This window comes from Dermochelys coriacea, chromosome 13 (genome assembly GCF_009764565.3).
Source record: "Dermochelys coriacea isolate rDerCor1 chromosome 13, rDerCor1.pri.v4, whole genome shotgun sequence".
In the NCBI taxonomy this organism is placed as follows: Eukaryota; Metazoa; Chordata; order Testudines; family Dermochelyidae; genus Dermochelys; species Dermochelys coriacea.
Genome location: NC_050080.1, coordinates 6,506,278 through 6,530,588, shown reverse-complemented (window position 1 = coordinate 6,530,588; position 24,311 = coordinate 6,506,278). Strand labels below are relative to the sequence as shown.

Here is a 24,311-nt window from a genome sequence, read left to right as displayed (position 1 = left end):
CAGTGTGTATGGTAACACCCACAGTGTGTATGGTAACACCCATTGTTTCATGTGCTCTTTTTCTTATAAATCTCCCCACTGTATTTTCCACTGAATGCATCTGATGAAGTGAGCTCACGAAAGCTTATGCTCAAATAAATTTGTTAGTCTTTAATGTGCCACAAATCCTCCTTTTCTTTTTGCAAATACAGACTAACACGGCTGCTACTCTGAAAAGTGCTTTTATGTGCTTCTAAAATGAGCCAATGAACAAAACAACCTCTACCCCTTCCACACACACACACACACACACACACACACACGTGTGTGTGTGTGTGTGTGTGTGTGTGTGTGTGTGTGGTCCTGGGTCTAAATCTAAGACAGAGAGGTAGAATATGGAACAATTATTCAGATAAGGGAGGGAAAGGAGAATTCAGGAATGAGAACACTAATACCAGGGAGACACTTAGAAGTGGTTTTTAAAAGGATGGTTTGAAGGTGAATAGGGAGTCCAAAGTATTAAGTGAACAAGAAGTGGAAACTATTCCAAGTGCTACATGAAAGAAGGTATGAAGCACAGAGACAAAGGGAGATGTGAGTTGGGTATGGACCAAAAGAGGATAAGAGGAAATAAGCATAGAGATGTCCATGGAGCAAAGTTTTGTAGGGCCTTGGTGAAGAGGAGATCTTTTACCTTTTCTTTGATGGAATATTTAAGCATTGGCAGTAGGGGCCAATTTCATTTTCATGTGGAATAATGAGCAGCAGCACTAATTTTTGGCCCAAAGCAAAGCTGTGGGACACTAATCCCAGTCATAAATGCCCTTGGATGAGGTTATTTTAGGTATAAGACAGATGACTTGAGTACCTGAACTTCATTCTAAGTGCACTCCTGAGGGATGAGTGGTGGTAAAGAGTAGCAAACAGTTTAGAAAATGTCTGGAAAATATTTTCTGTGAAGTGACTTTGATAGTCAATTCAGAATTTGGGTTGGGATACCTACATTTTGTTTCCTTTGTGCAGACTGTTTATCTCCTTTTTAAGTGGAACTCACTATTCAAATTTCTTTTTTCCCACCGGAAAACTCGTAAGGCTTTTTTGCTATAGTGCTTTTCCTCCCTGCAGGTTAGGAAGCAATCTCAGTAAAAGTGCAATTGCTCTCAGTGGCACTTCTCAAGGATTAATTTTTGGCATAGCTGTCAATGAGGTGTGTTAATTTTGTTTTATGGTATATTATTATAACGGGATTATAGCAATAAATAAAAAGTGAGGTGTTTCCTCTCTAATTCTGATTTCCAGCTTTGTACGCTCTGTCACTATGGACAAATGGAAGGACATTGAGCTGGAGAAGATGAAGGCGGGTGGTAATGGTAAATTTCGAGAATTTCTGGAGTCTCAGGAGGATTATGATCTCTGCTGGTCAATGCAGGAGAAATACAACAGCAAAGCTGCTGCTCTCTTTAGGGATAAGGTAAGCGTAGATGATTAATAACTTGTGCGTCCATAATGCCTCCCATTTGAAAATCTCAAAGCACTTGACAAACACTTATTAAATCTTGCAACATCTTTGTAAAAACGTGTTGCAGTTCCTGAGAGAGGATAAGACTTGCAGTTCTGTAATCTGCAAAAAGCTTGTTCTCTAGAAATTTTCATTAATGTTGTTGTTTTTTGTTTGGCCATGATCACCAGATTATCAGTGGTGTAATTTGTTGTAGCTCGGTTGAAGGTAAGGGATCTATGCCAGTTTACACCAGCTGAGAGTCAGCTTGGTATTGCATCAGACTATTGTACACAAAAGGGCCCAATTAATTGCCTGCACTTTTTTTGGTGGATGCAAAATGGCAGATTACTCTGTCAAGAGCAAGTGGGACCATAAAGAGTAGCCAAATCCATGCCTGCACTGGAAATATCATTCCAAAAGGAGGCTTTGTGCAATTTCTCAAAATAAAACGCCTCAGAATTCAAATACCACCTGGAAATTGCAGAGACTTGAGCACACAGGGGTTGTGCATTTATGCTGGCCTGCACCACTAAACTGAGAAGTTACATTCTACACTGGCTGGAGCTCTTACACAGTTTTGAAATTGGTTTGCCCAAAGAGGTGTAGTTGTGCTACTTATGAATTGCTGGTCTGGGACACTGCAGCTAAAAGAGGGAATGTCTCAATAGCTTAAGGTTGCCTAGTTTCTCATACTGTAGTCCTTAGATCTTTACTATTTTGGGGAGCTGGGATGGACAGGTCTCTATCAGGACAGGGAAGAAGAGGGTAAGTTGGGCAAGTATGGAAGCTAAGGTGAAGGGAACACGACGGAGAACTTCACAGGAAACAGCTGAGGGAAAGTCCAGGCAAAACTGTAGGAAAACCTCTGAATGACCACAGCCCTGCTTTGGCTGCCTCTGCGGTTGCTGTCATTGGCTGGTTGGTTCCTCCCAGCAGTTTTCCCCCAAGACCATCTGAGAGGGAGTCACTACCTGGATGCTGCTGTTCCCCACTATGAAGGAGGTCTTCCTTGCACAGCTCTGGGTCTGGGAATGCCCGGAGGGGGAGCAGCATCAGCGAAACCCATTTTACCCTCTGTCCCATGCAGCAGTCCCTACTTTGCCTACTTCTGTGGCTGCTCCAACTGACTGTTGACACTCTATTTAAGGTTACTTCTACATTTTTATTTTACTTGAAAATTAGGACCTTGCCATGTTCTTAACACTTTCTCCCCTCTTTAGGTGGCTACTTTAGCTGAGGGCAAGGAATGGTCTCTTGAAACCTCTACTGCGAGAAACTGGACTCCACCTCAGCCCAAGATGGCCCTGTCTTCAGCTCATCGGTCTGTATTCTAGTTATCCAGTTCTCATACAGTTTGATCTCGCTATCTCTGACTTCGGATAGGAAGTGATGGCATGTTAGTTTGACCACCCTGTCCTCCCCACTGGATCTTTTTCTTGTACATCTTTTAGCAAAGAATTTGGGCAAGCTTCCGGTACCTTGGCCTACAGCAGTGGTATCTAAACTTTCTTCAGTGTGGACCACATTTTAATACAGATTGTAATTGTACTAGCTACAGTCCCTCCCACTTGTGCTTGCATAATTTCCCAATTGGCTACTGCAGTATTTCCTTACATTCAAAATAGGAAAGCCTTTAGTGTATTGTAGCTGTCCAGAATACAGCAAATGTCTTGCCTATTTTTGCTTTTTCCTTCTGTCCCATTCTTTCTCTCCCCTTTCTTCCCTGAATACACTTCACTGTGGCTGTATGCACCTTCTCCCCTCAGTCATGGTCATACACCTGGTCCCCTCTTTCACTTTCACCCCAATAGCCCTCTCCCTTTCATGGCTGTCAGCTCTATTCTAGCTGGTGACTCCTGTCCCTGAAGATAATGTTTCTCTTACTCTGTTGTTTCTGGATCCCTGGTAGAAGCATATCTTGCTTTCAGGTGCTTCTGGCTCTTCTTGCCAATAAAGAGCCAGGATTACCTGTACACGGAACTAGAAAGAAAGAGAACCAGGAACTTGTGATTGGTAAGTTCTACAATAACCAACAAGTGCTAGCAAACTAAAAGTGGTCTAAAGACCATTGTTTGTGGACTTGTCTACAGCTTTCTTTCTCCCCGAGTTAAGATACTTGGATGCTCTCACCTGATGGATGTAAAATTCTGATCTGTCTTCGGCACAAGCTTCTGTGATGAGCAAAGTCATTTGTTTCCTTATGCCTCATGTAGTTTAACTTCCTAAAAATCCTTCATTTGATTAGTTCTGCTGGACCATCCCAGAATGCAGCTGGCTCTTCTGACAAAGCTTTTGAAGACTGGTTAAATGATGATTTCAGCTCCTATCAAGGGTAAAGTTATTTGACTTTCAAGTAATGTTTATTAAATTAGACACTTCTATATCAATCATTGTGTGTCATGGCCGTTCAGAATACCCTAGACTAGGGCCTCATTATTTTCTGTCAGTTTACATATGGCTCTGTTAATCCATTGGGCCATAATAGGCTATGGTCACATCCTAAATAAATGTAAAATAAGTGATAATACATGAAAAAGGGTTGGATATAAAAGCATTAAAAAGGGTCTTTTCTTTCCTATGTATCAAGGAAAGGTTTGATGTGCAGTGAAGCTGAGGCTCGTGAGTCAAATATAGACAGTAGTTTTATCACCATGGTGGCCTCCTGGTCTATGAAACTTTCAGATTCAATAGCCTAGAGCAAAGTGTGTGAAACTCAGGTATTTAATAATACTACCACTAGGTTCTTCAGTTTAATGCTGCGAGTTGTATGCAAAAAGAGACCACAGCTCTGAAGTAACTAACTGATCTGTTATACCACAAGAGAAGATTTACTGAGATGATAAAATCTGCAAGGAGGCTTTCTTGTCTGCAGTGCACATTCACTAGCTTTACATAATTGTCTAGTGGTGGTCTTACATGTTAGAAATAAGGTGCAAAAGTGGAGCTGTATGGGGGTATCATGCACACAGTTTACCTGTACTGCTGATGCAAATTCTGTCAGTCCTTTACTTCCATGTGAATGAAAATCTTTAAAAACGAAACAAAAATTCAGCCGTATCTTATAATTTTCGGTCTGATAGTTTTAATGAAATGTATAATTAGTTGTTTTCTGATGGTGTGTGATTTAGTGGTCAAGAGAATCGCTATGTGGGATTTGGGAACACAGTCAACCCTCCGAAAAAGGATGACGACTTCCTCAATAATGCCATGTCTTCACTATACTCGGTAAGGAGATTCTTTCTCTGAGCTTTCTGTGACTCTTAGCAGTATGTTCCTCTATTTGTAGCCCAGATTATGGGAATATGAATAGAGAGAAAATTAATAGCTGTAACTGGGAAATATGCAATACAGGTGCATCTGAGGAACACTGCTTATTTCTGTTATTGACACTTCTGTGTCTTCTCAAAGCAATCTGATCAAAAGTCCTGACTCCTCCAACACATTTAAGCCTAAAATGCTGGTCAAAAAGACAGGTGGAGACAGTCCTAACAGGATTCCAAACATGAACTTCTTAACACTAAAAGAATTGACCACTCTATTATTGCCAAGGAATGTACAACTACAAGTAGCAAACTGTTTACCAGGGGCAAGAGATGCCCTAGTGATGGGTGACAGTAGTATAAATAGACAGTTTGGTGATAACTAATTTAAGGAAAAATGTGGGGAGATTTGGATTTTCCTTTAGGTATTGCTCATATTTGTAAGAGTATGTAATATCCTTATTCCCTTTCCCTCCAACACTCTTGGTGTCAGTCTCCACTCAGCCATAGAAGTCAAATACCATTGCAAATTTCAGCATTAGGAACATGCAAAAGTCAGTTTGCTCAGACTTTATTTGTATTTCATGTAACTCCTGAATGGGTTACATCTTTAAGTGAAACCAGCAAACCTCCCTGCCCCATCCCCTGTGGCTGCTTTTTTGTGCTCCTAGTTTCTTCTCTGTGACCTGACGATCCCATCAGAGATAATTCTAGCAGCTCTGGAAGGTTTCCCTTGGGTTTGCAGCTCTCATATTTGACACATGCCTAGGTGATTTGCTTCCTAGAGTTTATTGCATGGTGTATACAAGATTTCATTACAGCATCGTGACCTAGTGTAGAGGCATTCAGCCTTGCTTCTGCATTCATCTGAACACAACCCTTCAAATATGGGGAAGGAATGGGGTAGAAGTTCCATATGGCACAGGATTCTAAAGCAGGGTCGGGGGTCATTGGAAAAGGTGTTCACAGATGGGTGAAAAAATGTTTTAGTATTCACATTACATAGCAAATTCTATAAATGGCACAATTCACAAGCACATGCCTTATGTACCTCTCAGGTTTTTTATAGTAAAATACTGCTGTATCATCTAAATCAGTGGTTCTCAACCAGGGGTACGCATACCCCTGGGGATACATAGAAGTCTTCCAGGGGGTACATCAACACAGCTAGATATTTGCCTAGTTTTACAACAAGCTACATAAAAAGCAATAGCAAAGTCAGTACAAACTAAAATTTCATATAGACTTGTTTATACTGCTCTATATACTGACATGTAAGTACAATATTTATTTTCCAATTGATTTATAATTATATGGTAAAAATGAGAAAGTCAGCAATTTTTCAATAATAGGATGCTGTGAACTTATATATTTTTATTTCTGATTTTGTAAGCAAGAAAGTTTTTAAGTGAGGTGAAACTTGGGGGTATGCAAGACAAATCAGACTCCTGAAAGGGGTACAGTAGTCTGGAAAGGTTGAGAGCCTACTCTTAACATCAGAATTACAAGAAATATCATCTTGCCATTTGCACATCAACACCATCACTGTCATTCCTTTTATTAGAATGAAACAAAGCAAGATGAGACTACTAATGAAGGGATTTTACTGGAATCTTTAAAGGGACTGTTGAGTACAGACCCTCCACCTTCTTTTCTGGACTAGCTAAATTCAGTGGAAAGCATGATGAGCAAAGCACCCTGACCTTTTCTTGTATTATTTTCAGCTTTTTTGCAGAGATGGTCACAAGTGTCCATGTACCATTGGAATATCTGTGCTTCAAAATTGACATACCAGCTATATGGGGCAGTTATAGGGTTATATCTGATCCATGCAGCTGTTGTTAAGTAGTACTGAAGTAGTGCAGCTCCGTAGCTTAACAAATTTACTTGCAGGTGGCCTGCAAAGGAAAAACATCTGTTGGTGTCCCTTCCCTTCCTTGTTTCTTTACAATGTGTATAAAGAAGGCCTGAAAAGTATGCCAAAGATTTTTTTCTGTTTGTTTTACATTAGAAATTCAAATCTTGTCATCTTGTTTTTATTGAAAGTTTCTGCATGACTGGGTAACTAATAGTATTATATCACAAGTATCATGGAACTGCAAGCTGAACAACTGATAGAGGAAGAAAGTTTAATAGGAATGTTTAAACTGTCCCCTTTCTTCTCGGTAGCTCCTTATTAAATTCCTGACCAAAAAAACTGTGAGGAAAATATCTTTGTTATAGATTCCACACCCTATTACGTTAACTAAGGGTTGAGAAAACTACTGATTGAGTTTCCTGAACTTGATGGAGATCTCCAGAAAAAAACAGGCAAAACAAGGCTTTATATTCCTGGTATTTGTATTTATAAGGCCAAAAAAAATGACTAGAAATTGTTTTAAGCTTTCTTATAAACAAGAAAAAAAATCAATAATGGATCTGCATCTGCTTCTTATGAGCCCCTTAATTCTTGTTTTGTTTTTGTTTGGATGCACTGGCTGTTGGCTCCCTTTTCAGTTTCTTCCAGGCTTATACCTAAGTTTCACTCTGCCCCTTGCCCTTTCCCCCAGATGTTAGCTCTCTCAAAACGCAAACTAGTCTTGACTTGTCCTGTACTTATTCGGGCTCTACCAACATTTTGTCTTCTCTTGCTATCATTGTGAAAATGTTTGTATTTAGAGAGAAACAAAAGCATTGTGAAGTTTTCTCCACTAGAATAACCCATGTTCAGGATTGTTCTTGTTACCGTCATTATCATTAGGGTTTGTACTATGGGAATGCATAAGGGAACAAAGGAAAGTCACCGCAGTATTTTTTTACAGTTCAGTGGAACTTTGCCACAAAAAAATCTGTCTCAATTAGTGGGCATCTTTTATGGCGACAAGACAGGGTGTGCTACAGAATATATTGACTGTGTTTCACTATTACATGTTAAATTAAGCTTAGTCACTTCCTCCTCCTGCCCCCCCCCTTTTTTTTTTAAAGGGATGGAGCAGTTTTACAACTGGAGCAAGCAAGTTTGCCTCAGCAGCTAAAGAAGGTGTAAGTAACCAAGAAGCTATTTCAGTCTTATTGTTGCAGTGGAATAAGGATTCTATTAGCTCTATTTGGCCTCTTGACAGGAATTTATCTTGAAATAAATAATAAATGCTCCATATTGTAAGCTGAACCCCTGACTTCTGTGTCCTCCTCCTTCCTATATGCATTTTAAAAAATGGAAATGTTTATGTACTAAGTATAAGCAAAGCTGTGCATGGTCTTTGGTACAAGTTTTCATATGCAGATTTATATGCATAGTGCATAAGAAGCTATGCAGGTTTTTTTTAGTTCAGTTTCTAAAAACTACACTTGGGACTCTAGATCTAAATTTACAATGAAAAGTGAACATTATGGAGGTGTAATCATGTTCACAGGTGTGCTTATGTTCCATTCCTTTCCCTTTTGAGCTCTAGCATACCTTTTTCCAGATGTTTGCATGCTGTTCTTTTGAACAGAATCTATAAAGCTATATTCTACTGTGATTTTTGTTTTGCAGTGACGGGCTTGTGTTTTGTTGTTCTTTCAGAATTATGGTGATGAGCAGTATACTTGTATATAAAATAGTATTGCGGTATTACATTCTGAAATTAAAGCAGATAAAATGAAGTAGAACAAAGAAGAGGTTTTTAGAGTTTGAGAACTGACGGACCAGTGGTTGAGCGCTAAAAATATCTTAAGGCATTTGTTACGTCCTTGGGAGTCTCTGCCTTCTCGGGTGTGCATAATTTTTCACTAGTGGTAATGAATAAATCATGAGCTGTGATCCCTTTGACTTTGCACTCAACAGCCTGAATCAAAGTGTAGGGGTCCTTGTTGTCCCACACCATATCAAATACCAACCATGTAACCACCACCTTATAAACATGTTCCAGCCTTGTCTCCCCTTTCCCACCACTACAAGATCAAAGGGCCTAAAACTTGTCCTCATTCTCTCCCCACCATCTCATGGGATCTCCATCTTTTTCAGCAGAGTTTTTCAGCTTTCAGCCACACTAAGTTGGCCATTGAAGGGGAAATAGTTGCCGGAGGTAGGTGTCTGACTAGGAGCCTCTAGAATCAAGCTACCAAAGCCTTATACATCCAAACTTTCAGACGTCCCACCACAGAATTAAATGTAATTTACCATCTAGTGCCAACAACTCTTGACAAACCACGCCACACCTCAGTTTGTGCTCTTCTCATCTGCTGTAGGCCTCTCACTCCTATGGATTCATGAGAATTTCATATTTTGGACATTGGTCCTATTTCCTGTATTTTCCACATTTATTTTTGGATATGCATACACAGCTTTGGTTAGGCATTTCTGTAAATAATTGGAGCACTGCACACAGATATCAAGAGAAGAATAATTAACATTTATTTACCATTCTTTTTTTAAAGGAGTTTTGTTTTCTGGGGCAAGGGTGTGTCAAGCCAAGTTAGTGTTTTCTGGAGAAATTTCACACTGAGCTATACATTGTTGATTTGGTCAACACAAGTTGCTTTGTGTTTCAGTTTTTTAGTTCAGTAGATTTATAGATCTGATCTATAAAGTCAGACTGATTTACTTAGAGAGCACATCAGGGAAAGATGGCGGAGAGGTATCTTGAATTCTGAGTTGTGAGAGGGAGTTTCTGGCAAAACTAGGCTACAGTGCTTCCCCTGTTTTTATGCCCCCTTTTGGCAGATCATTTTATATCTGTCTTGGGGATTATATAAGTAGCTATAGACTTACAATTAGAGCTAGTCAATATTTCAATATTTAAAAAATAAATGAGGGGAGAAACTTTTGTGAAAACTTTTTTTTTTAAATCCCAGTTTTTGTTCTCTTCTATATACAGATGATACATTCAAAGAATGATGTAAGGAATGTACTTTCTTTACAGCTAAACATGTTCTAAGAAATAGAGTGTGAAATCCTGGGCACCATTAAAGTCAACATCAAAACTCCCATTGGTTTCAGCTTCCGGGATCAGGATTTCACTCACCATGTCTGTTTGCTAGGGAGGAAAAAATCAAGTTGATCTAAACAAATGATTTTTTTTTTCTCCATTTTACAGGCTACCAAATTTGGATCTCAAGCAACTCAAAAGGTGATTAAAACTAGTAGCTCTATGTCATTTACAGTAATCAGGTTTATTAGGAATCCCTACCAATTCTCTTTACATCAGTAGTATAAGATGTCTTGGATCTGGTCCTTATGAAACTGTGGTGTGTATCTTCAGTGCTGCATATTTGCATCTGTATAACTATATGCTAGGATATTGTCTCTTAAAAACTACATATTAGATTTTATTCCCACAGGGATTATAACATTTTTACAGTACACATAAATAATAGGTGTAGTTATTTGCTATTGAAATTAAACAGTTTGTTGAATGAATGGTTTGATGCCATACAATATTGTGGTGATTGTGTTTTCGAGAAACTTAAGGATGGTTTCTCAAAGTATATGCTTCTAATTTTTGTGTGTGTCTGTAAGTAGGTGTTTTAATAGAATGCATGTGCTCATTCCATTGCACGAATTGAAAATAACAGCACATTGAATAATATTGTTGAGTTAAGATGCTTATGTGTAAACAGGCAACAATTACAAATATACAAATATTTCGTTTTTATACTAGGATTAAAGCGGGGACAATCGGATCTGAATTGCTCACAGCTCTGACATAAACATGGTCGTTTTTTGTGGAACATTTTTTGAAAACCCCAAGCTGGAAAGCAAAAATCTGGCTTTACTCTTTGAATTACCCAAGGGATATGATTAATTAAGTGCCAAAATCTGAATGTTTTGTTTTGGGTTGGAAGGAGATTATGTATAGTACATGAAAGAGTCTTGCTCTTGAACTGTGATTCATGTGTGTACAGCATTAGCCTGAGCTTCATGGGATATTGTTCAAAACAGGGTTGGAAAATGGATGAGAAGGCTTGGTGGTCAGTGGGGAGTTATAGATGTTCGTATGTCACTATCTCACATTATAGGCTAAAATATATATATGTTTTTGAAGGATTAACAAAGAAAATGTCATTCAGAAGGACTTCAACTTGAACCTTAGCTAAAAGCAATAAGATATTTATCGCTTGGCTTGAATGAGAAAAGTTTAGTGTTATACAGGTCTTCCTCTACATATGATTTCCCATTTTGAAACCTATTTATATACTGTTACATTTAGAGTGGGTGTGCATCTTTATAATATAGAGAACTAAATGTAGACGCTCATCAGATCTACTGACAATCACATTAGCAGATTGTTGTTCTTCAGCTCTTGAGCCATATTAATGGTAGCTCAAATTTGCTAATTAACAACCTGATCTGTTGCTTTATAGCACACATTTAGAATCTGGCTGACTCTGAACTGTGGTGGCCATGTATTTTTTGTAATTAAGTTTAGCCACTGGACAATAAACAGACTTCTGCTCATTATTTCTCTTGTCAGTAGAGCCTGGAATTGGAAAAGGATCATGCTACTTAACTTGCCTGAAAAATGCTTCAATTTTTTTGCTAAAAGCTGCTTCTTCTACCTTCCTTGCTCTCTTTCTCTTGTGCTGTCTGGGTAAAGTTTTGGGGCTACAAGCAGCAGCCAGAGCCGGTAAAGCCCTCACATATATTCACATGCATGGGCGCTTTGTCACTGTTCGTGCTGAATATGTGTGTTTGCTCTTGAGCTGTCGTTTTTTTATTTCCTTTTTTTTAAGTCGGTCATTTTTTTAATAGTGTTGTGTGCATCATTCTGTAATGTCTCTTCAAGCCTATTTAAAATAGGCTAAATTAGTAAAAAAAAGAGCCAGTTCTGCCCTCTGGCATGTTAGAGAACGTTCTGTACAGCAAGCCATGCTACCTGCAAATGTTAATGGCGTCAGTTTCTCCTTCTGCATGTGGAATTCAGGAATGAGATATATATATATATATATATATATATATATATATATATATATACTGAATAGCTTTGGAATGCCATTTGAAGCCCGAATTTAGTAAGAAATCCCCACAGAAGGAATACAGTGTTTGTTGTATTGGATCACACCATATGTTTATCAAGTTTGATATCCTGTCTTTCACAGTGGCCGATACCCAGTGTTTCAAAAGAAGACAAAACCTTGTCACCCACTGCCCCTTTCTGTAATCATCTGCAAAATTGTGCAGTCCTATTACTGTACAAAAGGGTCCTCCCTGATATCTGCAGTGATCCATTATTCCCTTAAGCATCATATTTGATATTCTTTGATCACTAACCATAGTTAATTATACTTTTTTATGACAATAAATTGGACAATGTCCGAGTTAATAGGCATAAAATATGCTGATTCTAATTCTGTGGGGATTTTTGTGTTTTGGGTTTTTGCAAATATTTGTTTATAAAGAGAATAAATGGCAGCATCTTAGCACATAAGCAGCTCTTCAGGAACTAATCAGTGTAGTGTACTTGTCTCCCAATGGTTGGTTAAAGATTGTTTTATTATGGACGGTGAGAAAAGGAATAATTTTAACAGTTATAAAAAACTCCAAGTCACTCTGTTCTTTTAATATTGTCCTGCCAAACTCATTTGTGACTTCCTCACTCTTACAGTGTGGATTTGCATGCTGTAAACCTCCTCTCTAAAGTACAACAGCCTTGTGCATCTATCCTAGATATAATTACAGTTTTCCTCCTAGAATGTCTGCACATCTCAGCAGAGAGAGAAGTTTAAGCCATAAAATAGTTTAATCATCCTTTCACGTGGGTATGACTGTGGTGTATTGCCTAGAAACAGGGAATTGGTTATTAATAGATGACATTGCCTGCATCAGAGGAAGGGAGTATTTCATTGTGAAAGAATTTGTATTCTTTCCTGATGTAAAGGCCTGTTTTTGCTGGTAATCCCATTAACAAGAACATGTAAGGGTATAGTTGCTCAGTTTTTCAAAATATTTGCTAAAGCTCATGGCTTAGCAAGAGGCCTGCCTTCTGGGCTGTTGCTGGTTGAAAGGTTGTGCCAGCTCAAGGACAGACCTTTCTTGGGCTGTGAGAACTTTCAGCAGCCTTTATTGCCTTTTATCTGTGTTTTCTTTTTCTTCTAGCATTTTCTCTGTAGTGTTGCATTGTGTGTGCTTTTAGCTCACTATGTTGCTTATATGAGGCAAAGCTTAAGGCTTTTCTGTCCTATGTTCTTTGAGCCTCTTGGAGGCTAGTTTCTTGGCAGTGAATGTTGGCTGTATTTTATGAAGGAAAGTATAACTGACTTTACTTTTGTTTTGCTTTTAAATAGGCATCAGAGTTAGGTCAGACTTTAAATGAAAATGTTCTCAAACCTGCACAGGAAAAGGTAACTTTGGAAATGAGTAAATTACGTACAGAGTATTTTTGTATTACCTAGGAAGTAATTTTGTTTTTTCCTGCCACAAGTAGTTAAGAGTTTATTGCCAGCATGTTCAGTTATTTTACATATCCTGGCACAATAGCAGAGGGAAACTGCTAAATAATTCAATATTAATATTACCAAAGAAATGTTCAAGTGGCAAAATTGTCCTCATTTTGACGGGCTTCGTGTCCAAATTAATCCTGAGAGATCCCCATTTTCTCTTGCTTTGTTCTCCTTCCCATGAAATGCCCTGTTACAGCCATCTTCCTTCATGTGGTGAAAGAGTGGCTGGGACTCCATTCAGAGCCCCTCATGGCACCTCTTAATTGGCTAGAGAGGTCAGTGATAAGCAAATATTTTGATTAGTAATATTACCTTAGTGAGTGTTTAATTTCATTGTAGTCACGCTTCTCTGACTGCTAGTACTGTTCCCTTTCAAATAAGCATCTTGAAGGCATATCGGAACATCCACAGCTACATAAGGGTTAATGTAATCCGATCAGTAATGTGGTTTCTAATTGATTGCAGACAGTTTTTAAAAGAAATATGTTCTTGATTTTTTTTAGATCTTTGCTTTAATCAGATAATCTCAAGGATTATATGTATTCATAAAACAGAATATACTCAACCTTTATCCTATTTAGTCATTTTACTAGGAAAAGATTAACTGTTAGTGTCACTTCTGAAATTGTTGCTATATTGTTTACTGGAATTTAGAATATAGTTTTAAAGGATCAAAAGCAGGAGGGAAAGCCTGTCTCCTCACATGTATAGTTATTTACACTTTAGCTGTAGATTCAGGAATGAATGCTGTGTGCGCTTTCCAGGTAATCCAGCTGGCAAAAAAAGAAAGCTAAGCCGCCATTCTGAGTGAGTGGTGCTGGCTAATTTTACCTATTTTACTCAGAGTCTCCATAATAGGTCAAAAAGAAAAGGAGTACTTGTGGCCCCTTAGAGACTAACAAATTTATTAGAGCATAAGCTTTCGTGAGCTACAGCTGTAGCTCACGAAAGCTTATGCTCTAATAAATTTGTTAGTCTCTAAGGGGCCACAAGTACTCCTTTTCTTTTTGCGAATACAGACTAACACGGCTGCTACTCTGAAACCTGTCATAATAGGTCAAATATTGTCTTCCCTGTTGTTGTGAAACAGTCTTTATATCTTTTTCCCAGGTGACGTGCATTTAATTTATCCTGTACGTCTACACATTTTGGAGCAGTCCCAACATTTGTATAATTAGCCCTTCATGTATGAGAATGTAATGATCTACTTACCTATAAATCTTTTCCTAAACATACTTATTTTTACTGTTAATTAAAAACATTATTTTTTGTTTCATGGGGGAACATAGTACCAGCACTGTAGAATATGGATTCATGTCTGATTTGAAAAAATTAAGCCCATCACCCAAGTAAATCAGTCCTCTTGTATCACACACTCATTATATTCTTTTTTTTATGTGGAGTTTTCCACTATCTATTGTGATCCTGAATCATTTCCAGAATAGAATCTTTTTACAGAAATGTCTCATCAAGATTTTTGTTTCGGTTGAGCTGGTATAGATGCAAATAGGGTAATTTATAATACAAAGTATATTGCAGCCAGTACATTTTCTTAGGGTGCTTTTCCTGTAGCTGACTTCCATGTTTTGAAAGACTACTGTGTGAAGGATGTTGTACATTAGGTAAGGTGAATAATGGCAAACTGCCCTTGGGCAATGCTTTTGTTAATTTTATTTAGAATAAACTGTCTTCTAGAATTACATAATTGACAGCAGCCAGTGACAGTCTGGCCCATGTGTAACTATATCTGATCACTTGTAGACTTTTGTATTGGGCTGATTGTTTTACACCAGCTGAGAAACTAAATTCCAGTGTGCTCCAAATGACCAGGAGGCAAGGATATCAAGATTTTTGTAAGGTTTCCAGTAGATTTGTAAAAAGAAAAGGACTACTACTTGACTAAGGTGCCACAAGTACTCCTTTTCTTTTTGCTAATACAGACTAACATGGCTGCTACTCCGAAACCTGTCAGTAGATTTGTGTAAATGGTAAAAACATATCATTCTTATAGTTGCCTTGTTTTCAGTCTCTCCAGAATACCATTTTATGCAGTAAAACATATTCTTCGTAAATGGCCATGCAATACATTTTTTTTATCTGTGTGGGGTGTTTTCCCGCCCCCACTCTTCCCCCCCAGTTCTCAAGTTTCCTGTAATAGTGCCAATCCAAAGCCCAAATAAGTCAATGGAAAGAGTCCCACTAACTGTAAAAAGCTGAGGATTAGCTCGTTAGTAGCAGCAGACTTCATATTTTATTTTCTTAACCTCATTGTCTATTGAGTCAAATATACTTTAGCTTGTTTTTAACTTGTCTCTAGCTGTTATCACAAGCTGTCCTGTTTTAAGCTGTAGACACCATTTTGTTTCATGACTAACTACGGACATTTTGATTCATCTAGGTGAAAGAGGGAAAAATGCTTGATGAGTTTTCCATGGGGGTATCTCATCTGGCCACCAAGGTACGAAGGGGCCTGCCTACCCATTAGGCGGCCAGATACTAAGCCAGTCTCCATATTCTTTCATGTGCACAGGTCACACAAACACAAGTGATAAGTGTCTTATAAAACAAAATCCATAAGATGTGTGTGTTTCTGCTTTTTGCTATTATCTGTACCCAATACAAGTAATCTGGGAAAGGGGTATTTTAAACACAAGCTTGCTTATGCCATTGTCATAATAAAATAGCTTGATACGCAGACGAACTGTGAGTGTAAATAGCTACAGGTACATTAATCTGATCTTAGTAGCATCTGAATAATGCTTACATTGAGAGCGAAGTGTAGACTTGTAATAGTCAGTGATCCAAATGTTTGACAGTAAATGTGTGCTAAAGAATATGGAGACAGCTTAAATAAAATATGCACACTTATTAACATTATTAATGTGTGTACCTTTTTCCCATTATGCTGACATTGCTTGGTAACATGGTAAGTGCTCCCTACTACTGCTAGTTTCAGAACACTTGCAACATTTTATAACACGCTATTTCAGTAATTTGCACAGCATTGCTTAGAGCTGTTGATGTCCGAACTGTTGTTGGCAGTTAAAGTTCATATTGGAAGTCACAGTGCCAGGAGTTTTTCCTGCTTGAAAGGATGGGAATGATGGAACGCTTCAACAAAAAAGTGAATTAATGTCTTGTCCATTTTGCTCAAAGCCTGGCAATTTGCCCCAGTATACACAGAGCCCCAATTGGTGTATTTGGATTTCAGAATAGTGCTCATTATTGATGCCATTTCATTGGTTGTGCTTATGATCTCAGCCTAACAGAAGGAAAGTGTGTTTTGGAATTCCTCCAACAGTAACATTCAATAAATTAACTTTTGGCCTGTCCACATGAGCACTAAAATGAAATTGTTTTTGAAAACCATTGGTGAAACCACTTAAGTATATTTACAGTATTGCTGTGAGAATAAAGTCAGACCCTGCAGCAGATCCGGATTTTAGTTAAACATTAATGTCTTTGGATTAACTGTGGATTTACATCAGGGTAATCGAGATCAGAATGTGGCTCCTAGTTTATGATGATGTGGTGAAGCACATTCAAAATTTCTTAGCATCCAAACACCATTCTAGAGCTATATTTGGTTTAAAACTTGCTTAGCATGGACACAAGCCTTGTTAAACAATATTAAATTTCATAATGGTTTAAAAGTTCTAAACAGGGCTTCATAATCTAAGGATATCAAGTTAGATCTGTTCCAGTATTTTCTCACTTGTGAAGATCTTTATGTAGCTCTAGCCATGTACCTAGTTTCTTATACCTGTTTATTAACGTATGTTACTAAATATCCATCAAGTCCCTCACTTTTATTCTTGCCGACTTACAAAATCTACAGTGAAACAGATTGGTGAGTGTGTGGTTAGCCCCCTAACTAATGATCAGAACAGCTATAGATGCTTGCAAAACTGGTGCTTCACCACTTTTCTGGGAGCACACCATTTATGCACAAAAGTCGGCATACCAAGTTGAAGTCTGGGGGTAAAAACATGGGGTTTGAGTCTGTTGCCCAGTACTTTATGCTGCCATTCACACTAGTGCAAAATGGATGGAAAATATTACTATTCTGAACGTTTTGCATTTTCACAATGACATCACAATATCCAGCGCAATGCAGAATCAGGTGCCCCTTCCTGCTCTGAGCAATTCCAACATTTTCATCAGAAATATCTAAAGTAAAAGTCAAAAGCTGTCACTACCAAAAATCAGGTGAATAAAGTAAGCCCTGGTTGCATCCTTTTTGTTGTTGTTGTTAATTGCTCACTTGATAAGCACTGTCCAGTCAATGTTTTTCTTTCATCAACCTTGCAAAATCGTAATGAAAACTTAATAGCCTAGATATAACAATGACTTGCCATGATGATGACAAAAGATATCCTATTTTAATTGCCATACTGGCCTCCTGAGTGGGTGAGTCGAACGTTGTGAGGCTGCTTTAAATGTCTTCATATGCACGGGGATGTGTTCTGTGGTGGTGTGACAGATTTGTTACCAATTTGTCTGGGGCGTCGGGTGATCAGGCTGATGCCACAGGATCATTAAGGGAGGAGATGACGTAACACACCAAGTGTCTAAGTTTTAAAGCTTTATTGATTGAAATAATAACAGAGTGCTGGGAATGCTTGCATGTCACTTAAGGGAAGAAAGAAAGCGTTAATGCCCCAAGCTCTAACCCACTTTCATGCTCACACAAGCACTACCCAAGACTGGCCAGACCTGGGTGTAACATCAGAAAAAGAGGCGGGGGGAAGGATGGATGGATGAGAGTGCTGTCCTGGGCCCAGGCCGTCCAAGTCTGCTGTTGCTCTCCAAGTTGCTGCAGCTCTCAGGAGGGTTTTAAGTCCTGGGCTCCTTGGGGGGTATTCCTCTCGGGGACCTCTGCTTCTGGTGCTCTTTGTGCCAGTCCAGACTGGCTTGCTGTGGCCTCCTCGGTTTCCCAAAACATCCCGGCTCCAGAGACTTTTTTTTCCCTTCTATTGGCCTTTGCTGTCGCTGTCTCATTTGCTCTCACTGTTCTCGCTGCTATCTCTGCAGCTCTGCTCAACTTAGTTCTCCTCTTCTCACGGCTGGGCAGCTGCTGATTTCTTGTCGAGCCCATGACCTTGGGCTGGGGCCAGCATCTTATCTTCACACGGAGCTAGCCGAAGTGTTGAGTTAACCTGTTATCTGCTCTTCTTCCTCCCCACCCCTGGCCTCTCGTATTCTGCAAAGGAAATGTCCACTCTCCACTCACACACCTTTGACCCTCCCCAAAATGATTTGTGATGCTTGCAACAGCATTAGCCATATACAGTGCTGTTCTGCCTTCCCACGGGACTCCCTGTGGGGAGGGGGCCATTAGGTTTTGACAGTGGTGCATTATGGATTTTGGGTAGCAGTCTTTATTAAAACAAATGGGTGAGCTCAGTCCAAGTACGAGGTAATTCATTAAGTGTGAAATAACTTTATTCTTTTTTTCCAGGTTCAGGGGGTAGGCAGTAAGGGATGGCGGGACGTCACCACTTTCTTTTCCAGCAAATCAGATGATCTTTCTGAAAGGTACTATCTTTTTGTTTGTTTTCTTCTCTCTAAAATACATGGATTCATAAAGTATGTTAAGATATATCCTGTGTTTTCCCTATAATTTAAAAGTAGCAGAGAAAACTTTTCCTCAGCAATATCTTTAATTTTAGTAGGAAGAAACATTTTTCTTTCATCAAATCTTCACTGGTTTTCAAAAGTAATATATACAGACTATAGAGGCACACAAATACCATTTAATATAATAAACAGGTAATACGGGGCACAAAAATACAATTTAATTTAATTTTGCTGGCCATCAGCCCTGGGTATTGCATTGAGAACAAAATAACTCTGAATGTAACTTTTTTTTAATTCATACCAATTCACATGGAATACATCATCTTTTTTTTTTTTATATGTTTTCAGGGTGCTTACCCAAACCAGCTAAATCTGGAAATTAAAACCCAAGGCAGACTCCGTTCTAAATATATTCAAGTTCTTCTGCCTTGCTCATCTTAGTCATCTCCAAGTTGCTTTGAGCAAAGGATACTGGCACTATTGTTTTGTCTGTTCTTGTTGGTTAATGTCTCAGCTGTAAAATTAAATGCAGAAATACCATTTTTTCCGTGCAGAAATACCTAATTTTTAAGGTGATGACAGACAAGCTTAGTAGGAGCCAGGGGTGAAGGTTTACGCTTAAGCAGATTTATTAATTCAGTAATGTGAGGTGCGTGGTACAAAATCTGATATTTTCCCCCATCTCTGTTCTTCTTTTTTGCTTTAAAGACCACCTGAGGGAGACAGCTATCAGAACAGTGGAGGAGAGGGCTACCAGAACAATGCTGTAGATCAAAGCTTCTGGGAAACGTTTGGCAACTCGGACCCACCCAAGGCTCATAAATCCCCAAGTAGTGACAGTTGGACCTACGTGGATAATTCCACAGAGAAGAAGAGCTCTGATAGCTGGGACGTCTGGGGTTCGGGGACGGTCACCAACAACAAGAACAGTAACAGCGATAGTTGGGAAAACTGGGAGACCAACTGGGAAAATGCAGGAGGGCAGAGCAAGACCAAAAAATCCCCCAAGAAAATGACAAAAGTGTCTTCAGCAGCTGATGATGGGTGGGATAACCAGAACTGGTAGGACTCTGTAACCCTGCTTCGCATGGCGAAGGAAGGAGTCCATGCTCTCTGATGAAAAAAGTTTCACACACAACTGGATTAACATGGTTGTCCTTATTGACCTGTTACCTTGTGCTTCCCCTTCATTCTCCTTTCTTCTGTTCCAGTTTAGAAAAACAAATAGTGTCTCATTCTCATTATGACCATATGAAGATATGGCTCTCCCATTGTAAAGGATAGTAATAGATATTTTCTCCTCATCATAGTGCTATTGGAGCTGGGTATGCTAACTTCTTAAAATGAGAATTCAGAGGAACAAATCAGTGCAAGCATGTTTTCATGCCACAATATTGCATGTGTAGTTTCTTAGGATTGCCCCTCCAGTATTCCTAACTTCTAATGAAGTTCTAGAGAACATCTGTGGTGGCGTGATGCAGGGAAAGGAGGGGATATATCTTCAACAGATATTCATCTGCAGTTCACTCGTTCAATTGCTGGCTAAGCACCAGTTTAAATGCCTCTCTACTGCTGGGACTGCATTAAATCTGGCAGTTAAAAATGGCCATTAAAACACTTTTTATTGAAGCTGTATTTTTAAACTTTGCAAGGTTTGAGAACTTTTTTTAAACCTTTTTTTTCCTTATAGAGAGAATTCCTAGATGAGGAAAAAAAAAAACAAAAACTAGAGCTAGATAATTGTTAGTATGTAACTCACCGTTTTGTCAGCCTGACCATATAGGAGTGTTCAGAATGGCACCACTTCTTCTTCTTGCCCTTTGATTTAGGGATGTACACAGTGCAAATTTTCTGCAGGTGTATCATGCAGAGTTGTGGTATTTTTCCCTTTAACCATTAAGAAGTGTCTTCCTCTCTTTAGCTTTCTTCCTTCCAGATTCCTAATTTCACCTGCTATGTTTTTGTTTAAAATGAAAGTTTTCTCTTCTTCTGCTTGAGCTTTTATCAGCATGTGTTGACCACAACAGCAATGAAACTTTGGAAAAATCCAGCAACAGCAAGATAAAATGGGAGAAGAGAGTGAAAACAAAACATTGTTAAAGATAGAGGCAAGCTAATTTTGAGATGAATAGAACTCTGGGTTTAACAGTGTAGCTTAATCAATCTGCTGAATTTAAGTTTATCTTCTCTTCAGTTTGTCAAATAGAAACAATTCTATAATTGTTTAAACCACCTTTTCCTCCACAATTTCCCCAATACCTTTATACAAAAAAAAAAAAAATTTCAGAGGCCCTAGTCAGGTCTCAACTTTGATTTTTTTTTTTACCTTCTTTTCACGATTTATAAACCCATAATCTTTGAATATGGAAAACTAAAATAGAGGAATTCAGATGTTTCCTTTAACAAATGTGTCTTATGTTAAGTATCTGTCTGCTGTGGGTGGGGTGTAGCTCTATTTTTTTTTTTGTTACTGTGGTGTAATGTAAATATACAAAATAAGTGAATATTGTAGTTAGAAGTCACTTGAAAACTTCAAATCATGGTGCCATTGGATAATACTTCAGATACCTGTGTGGAATTCTGTATCGTAGACGTTATTTGTGAATCTTCAGAGTAAGAATATCTTTGTATTGACAAGCTGACCAAATGATAGCTGATGCTGATCATTTGATAAGTTTTCTGTCTCAGCTATTGCTCAGTTTCTGTCATTCACCATGGAGAAGGTTCAAATTTAACCAGTGGATATTGGCCATAAATGAACTGTCTTCAGCAGCCAGAAAAAAAAATATCATGAATTACCCAAAAGTATTAATGGTTTCTCCATTTATAGTGTAAGTAGTAATATCTGTATTGATTATGGTAGAGAAATTTTGATCTTGCAGGATTGTTTGTTGTATTTCCATCACTATTGTCTTTCTAATTATCAACAGAATATTTTTCTGATCTGTTTTATCCCCTCTTTCATGCTGCTCCCCCATCCTTTATCTCAATGATTTAGTGCCCCTTCAATAACGTTTTAGTGATATGTTGAGACCCACACCTAACCTGAGTACTTTACGCAATGCTAGTAATTATCCAGAGTTTGCTTGTGCCAGACTAATGCAAGGCTTTTTGTGTCACACTAAGGAATCCTAGTTGCCAAATGACCCTTTTTAAAATGGCAGCAGCACAGCAAGATCTAAGACTCCAGTGCTGCTTGTGGTGCTGTTTTCAAGAACATTTACAGCCAGAATCCATACGAGTGGTTTTACTGGAATTTCTGCTCTTCTGTTTCAGAGATATTGTTGTCCTGGCTTGACTGCATGTTAAACATGTAACAATTCTTGTATTTTATGCATACGCTTCTGTTACTTGTTCTTCCTTTCACTTATCAACTACCCAGTTTGAAACTAATGCATGTACTTTGAAGGCCATGCTGTGTAATTTGTACGTGAAGTGGTATTGCCCAGACTTTGACTAGCAATTATCTTTTGTGAAGTGTTGCAGTAGTAGTGACAGCAAAATGCACCTGATTAGCTGGGTTGCCTGACTTCTGAAGTTGTTTGTCTAATGTGATGTGAAGCTGATTCAGCTTCCTGTGTACTATTTTATTACTGTCTTTTTTTTTTCCACCAGCCTCCTGAAATAGCTTTCTGTAATAGGTTGAGCAATCTCTGTAAAAATAATTTGATGTGCATATACTATTGTCCCTATTCTCCCAACTTTTGTGGTTTGCCTAATAGGGAATTGTTTACATCACACTTGCAGCTAAGATTGGCTCAACATAGTTTTTAGGTCTCTACTCGAACATAGTGAAAATCAGTGCCCTGACTGGGTACAACTTTGTGACGGGTGTTCTTCCAATCCAGGAGAAAGTGAAGGAATAGATTCCTCCTTTGCACTATTGTGGGGAGTCCTAACATACCCTTACACTTCCAGAGAGGTATTGCAAGGTGGTTAAAAAGTAGCATTGTGGTGGAAGATACAGGATGGAACAGTAAAATGGGGCCTGTTGCTCAATCCAAGTGCATGCAGTTCCCATTCATTTTAGCACTGCTGAATCAAAAATGAATTTTTGTTCATCAGAATCCAATGTCTAGCATGTCTTTGAATAGCGGTGAGAGGAGGATGAAACTAGGGCATTTCCTTTGGCCAATTTTTGTTCTCCTTGGTTTTAGTTTATTAGCTACTAGTTGGATAGGACACCACTGCCATTTGAAAGCCGTTCAGTTGTGAGAAGGCAGTGTCAAAGCCCAGTTCTTAGTGGAAATGTTTTCTTATCCTAAAAGGCACCCTCACAGCTGGCCCTGTTACGTTCTTGAGACCTACCAGTAACCAAATGGTGGAGCCTCAGCTACGTAGATATGGCCCAGCACGGAGTTTGAGAACACATTCCCAGGGTATGCAAGCCCTGTAGTGCCACAGTATGCTGTGCCTGTGTTGTGGATAAACAGGACTTCTGTTTTCAGAACTCTGTCTTGCACCTTTCACTAGCATGAAAAAAAAATTGTTTTTAAAAAAAAAATATGAGGGGGAGATGGATACTAGGGAAATGGTGATCGGAGGAGTTTTCTATTGGATATTGCATCACCCAGGTTAGCCTTCCCAGTGTTTCAATCTCCATTTCATTTAATCTGGTGGATCTCATCAATGGCAGATTTATAGCACAGAACTTCCAGGGCATTCAAACTCGGTGCTGTTTGCAAAGGAGCAAAACATCTTAGTTCTTGAGTGTTCCCAAACCAGAAACTGGATCTTCTGTTTCTAGCATTTAGGATTTTGAAATGTTGCTTTCATTTTGTCTTGAAGCCTGTCACTAGTTACTAAATTTCAAGAAATTTCATCTCTCCTTAATTCTTGATCTGTATGATAATGCTGCTGCTTTTTTCCCCACTCCAAACATTGTAACATTCCACAGGTAGATAATGTATTTCAGTGTAATAATCTGTGCAATAATTTAATAAGTGTGAGTGAAACCTCCTTTGTATTCTAATCCAGGAAATAAGATTTAAAGATGCAGTGCCCCTTCTTGAGGTCACAATAGCAATCAATGAAAGAATGTCAGTATCCCTATTGCCTTTGTAAGTAATCTAATTTTAAAATCCCAGCCCAAGGAGGATTTGTGCAATCTAGAGCTGAAATAAAAGTAAAGAAATGGAATCTAATGCTCATTACTAGAGTGTTGTGTTGTAATGACCTACAGTGACCTCTTCTAGAGCCACTTTTGTGCCAGCAGAAATTTGGTAAATGAGGAGGGTACTGTATCTTTAATTTTCCTTATGTGTTATGTGAAGTTCACGGGAATGGCAATTTCAGTGAACAGTATTCCTTGTTCTATGGAGTGGTACTGGACTTGAACAGCAGTGTTCTTTTTTTAAAAGAGCATTACAATAAAGCAAAGAGAAATTAAATAGAGTGGTGTCAATCTCCTGAAGGGACTACACAATTTTAAAAGCCTAGGAAATACCATCCCCTCTGTGCGGGTCTCTCTCTTTGTCTTCAATACAGTGAAACCTGATTTAAATGATCACTTTAGGGACAATACAAAATAGGTTGTTTAGTGCAGATGGTCTCGTTAACAAAAGTGAAGCGGATTGTTACTCAGATAAATG

At 38.6% G+C, this 24,311-nt stretch overlaps 1 protein-coding gene and 1 long non-coding RNA gene across 19 annotated transcripts in view; one reads left to right on the top strand and one right to left on the bottom strand.

Annotated features, from left to right (window-relative positions):
• Positions 1-24,106, top strand: part of ARFGAP1 (ADP ribosylation factor GTPase activating protein 1) — a 37,852-nt gene extending 13,746 nt beyond the window's left edge. For 6 of the 18 annotated variants that reach the window (XM_038369441.2, XM_038369442.2, XM_043496186.1 and 3 more), the window contains 10 exons: positions 1,279-1,450; positions 2,701-2,801; positions 3,726-3,812; positions 4,609-4,705; positions 7,705-7,761; positions 9,798-9,830; positions 12,985-13,041; positions 15,539-15,598; positions 18,602-18,678; positions 19,429-24,106. In XM_038369441.2, the coding sequence (XP_038225369.1) occupies positions 1,279-1,450; positions 2,701-2,801; positions 3,726-3,812; positions 4,609-4,705; positions 7,705-7,761; positions 9,798-9,830; positions 12,985-13,041; positions 15,539-15,598; positions 18,602-18,678; positions 19,429-19,786 (1,099 nt within the window). In that variant the 3' untranslated portion in view covers positions 19,787-24,106. Of the gene's footprint in view, positions 1-1,278; positions 1,451-2,700; positions 2,802-3,725; positions 3,813-4,608; positions 4,706-7,704; positions 7,762-9,797; positions 9,831-11,297; positions 11,328-12,984; positions 13,042-15,538; positions 15,599-18,601; positions 18,679-19,428 lie in introns of those variants that run through there. The other 12 variants (XM_038369448.2, XM_038369450.2, XM_043496188.1 and 9 more) reach the window with 6 other exon arrangements.
• LOC122456553 lies at positions 17,711-20,617 on the bottom strand. The gene is made up of 2 exons (XR_006275484.1): positions 20,480-20,617; positions 17,711-18,707 (listed from the first exon to the last, which is right to left on the bottom strand). It is a non-coding gene; the product is annotated as an uncharacterized LOC122456553 (long non-coding RNA).
• Positions 24,107-24,311: the final 205 nt, after the last annotated feature.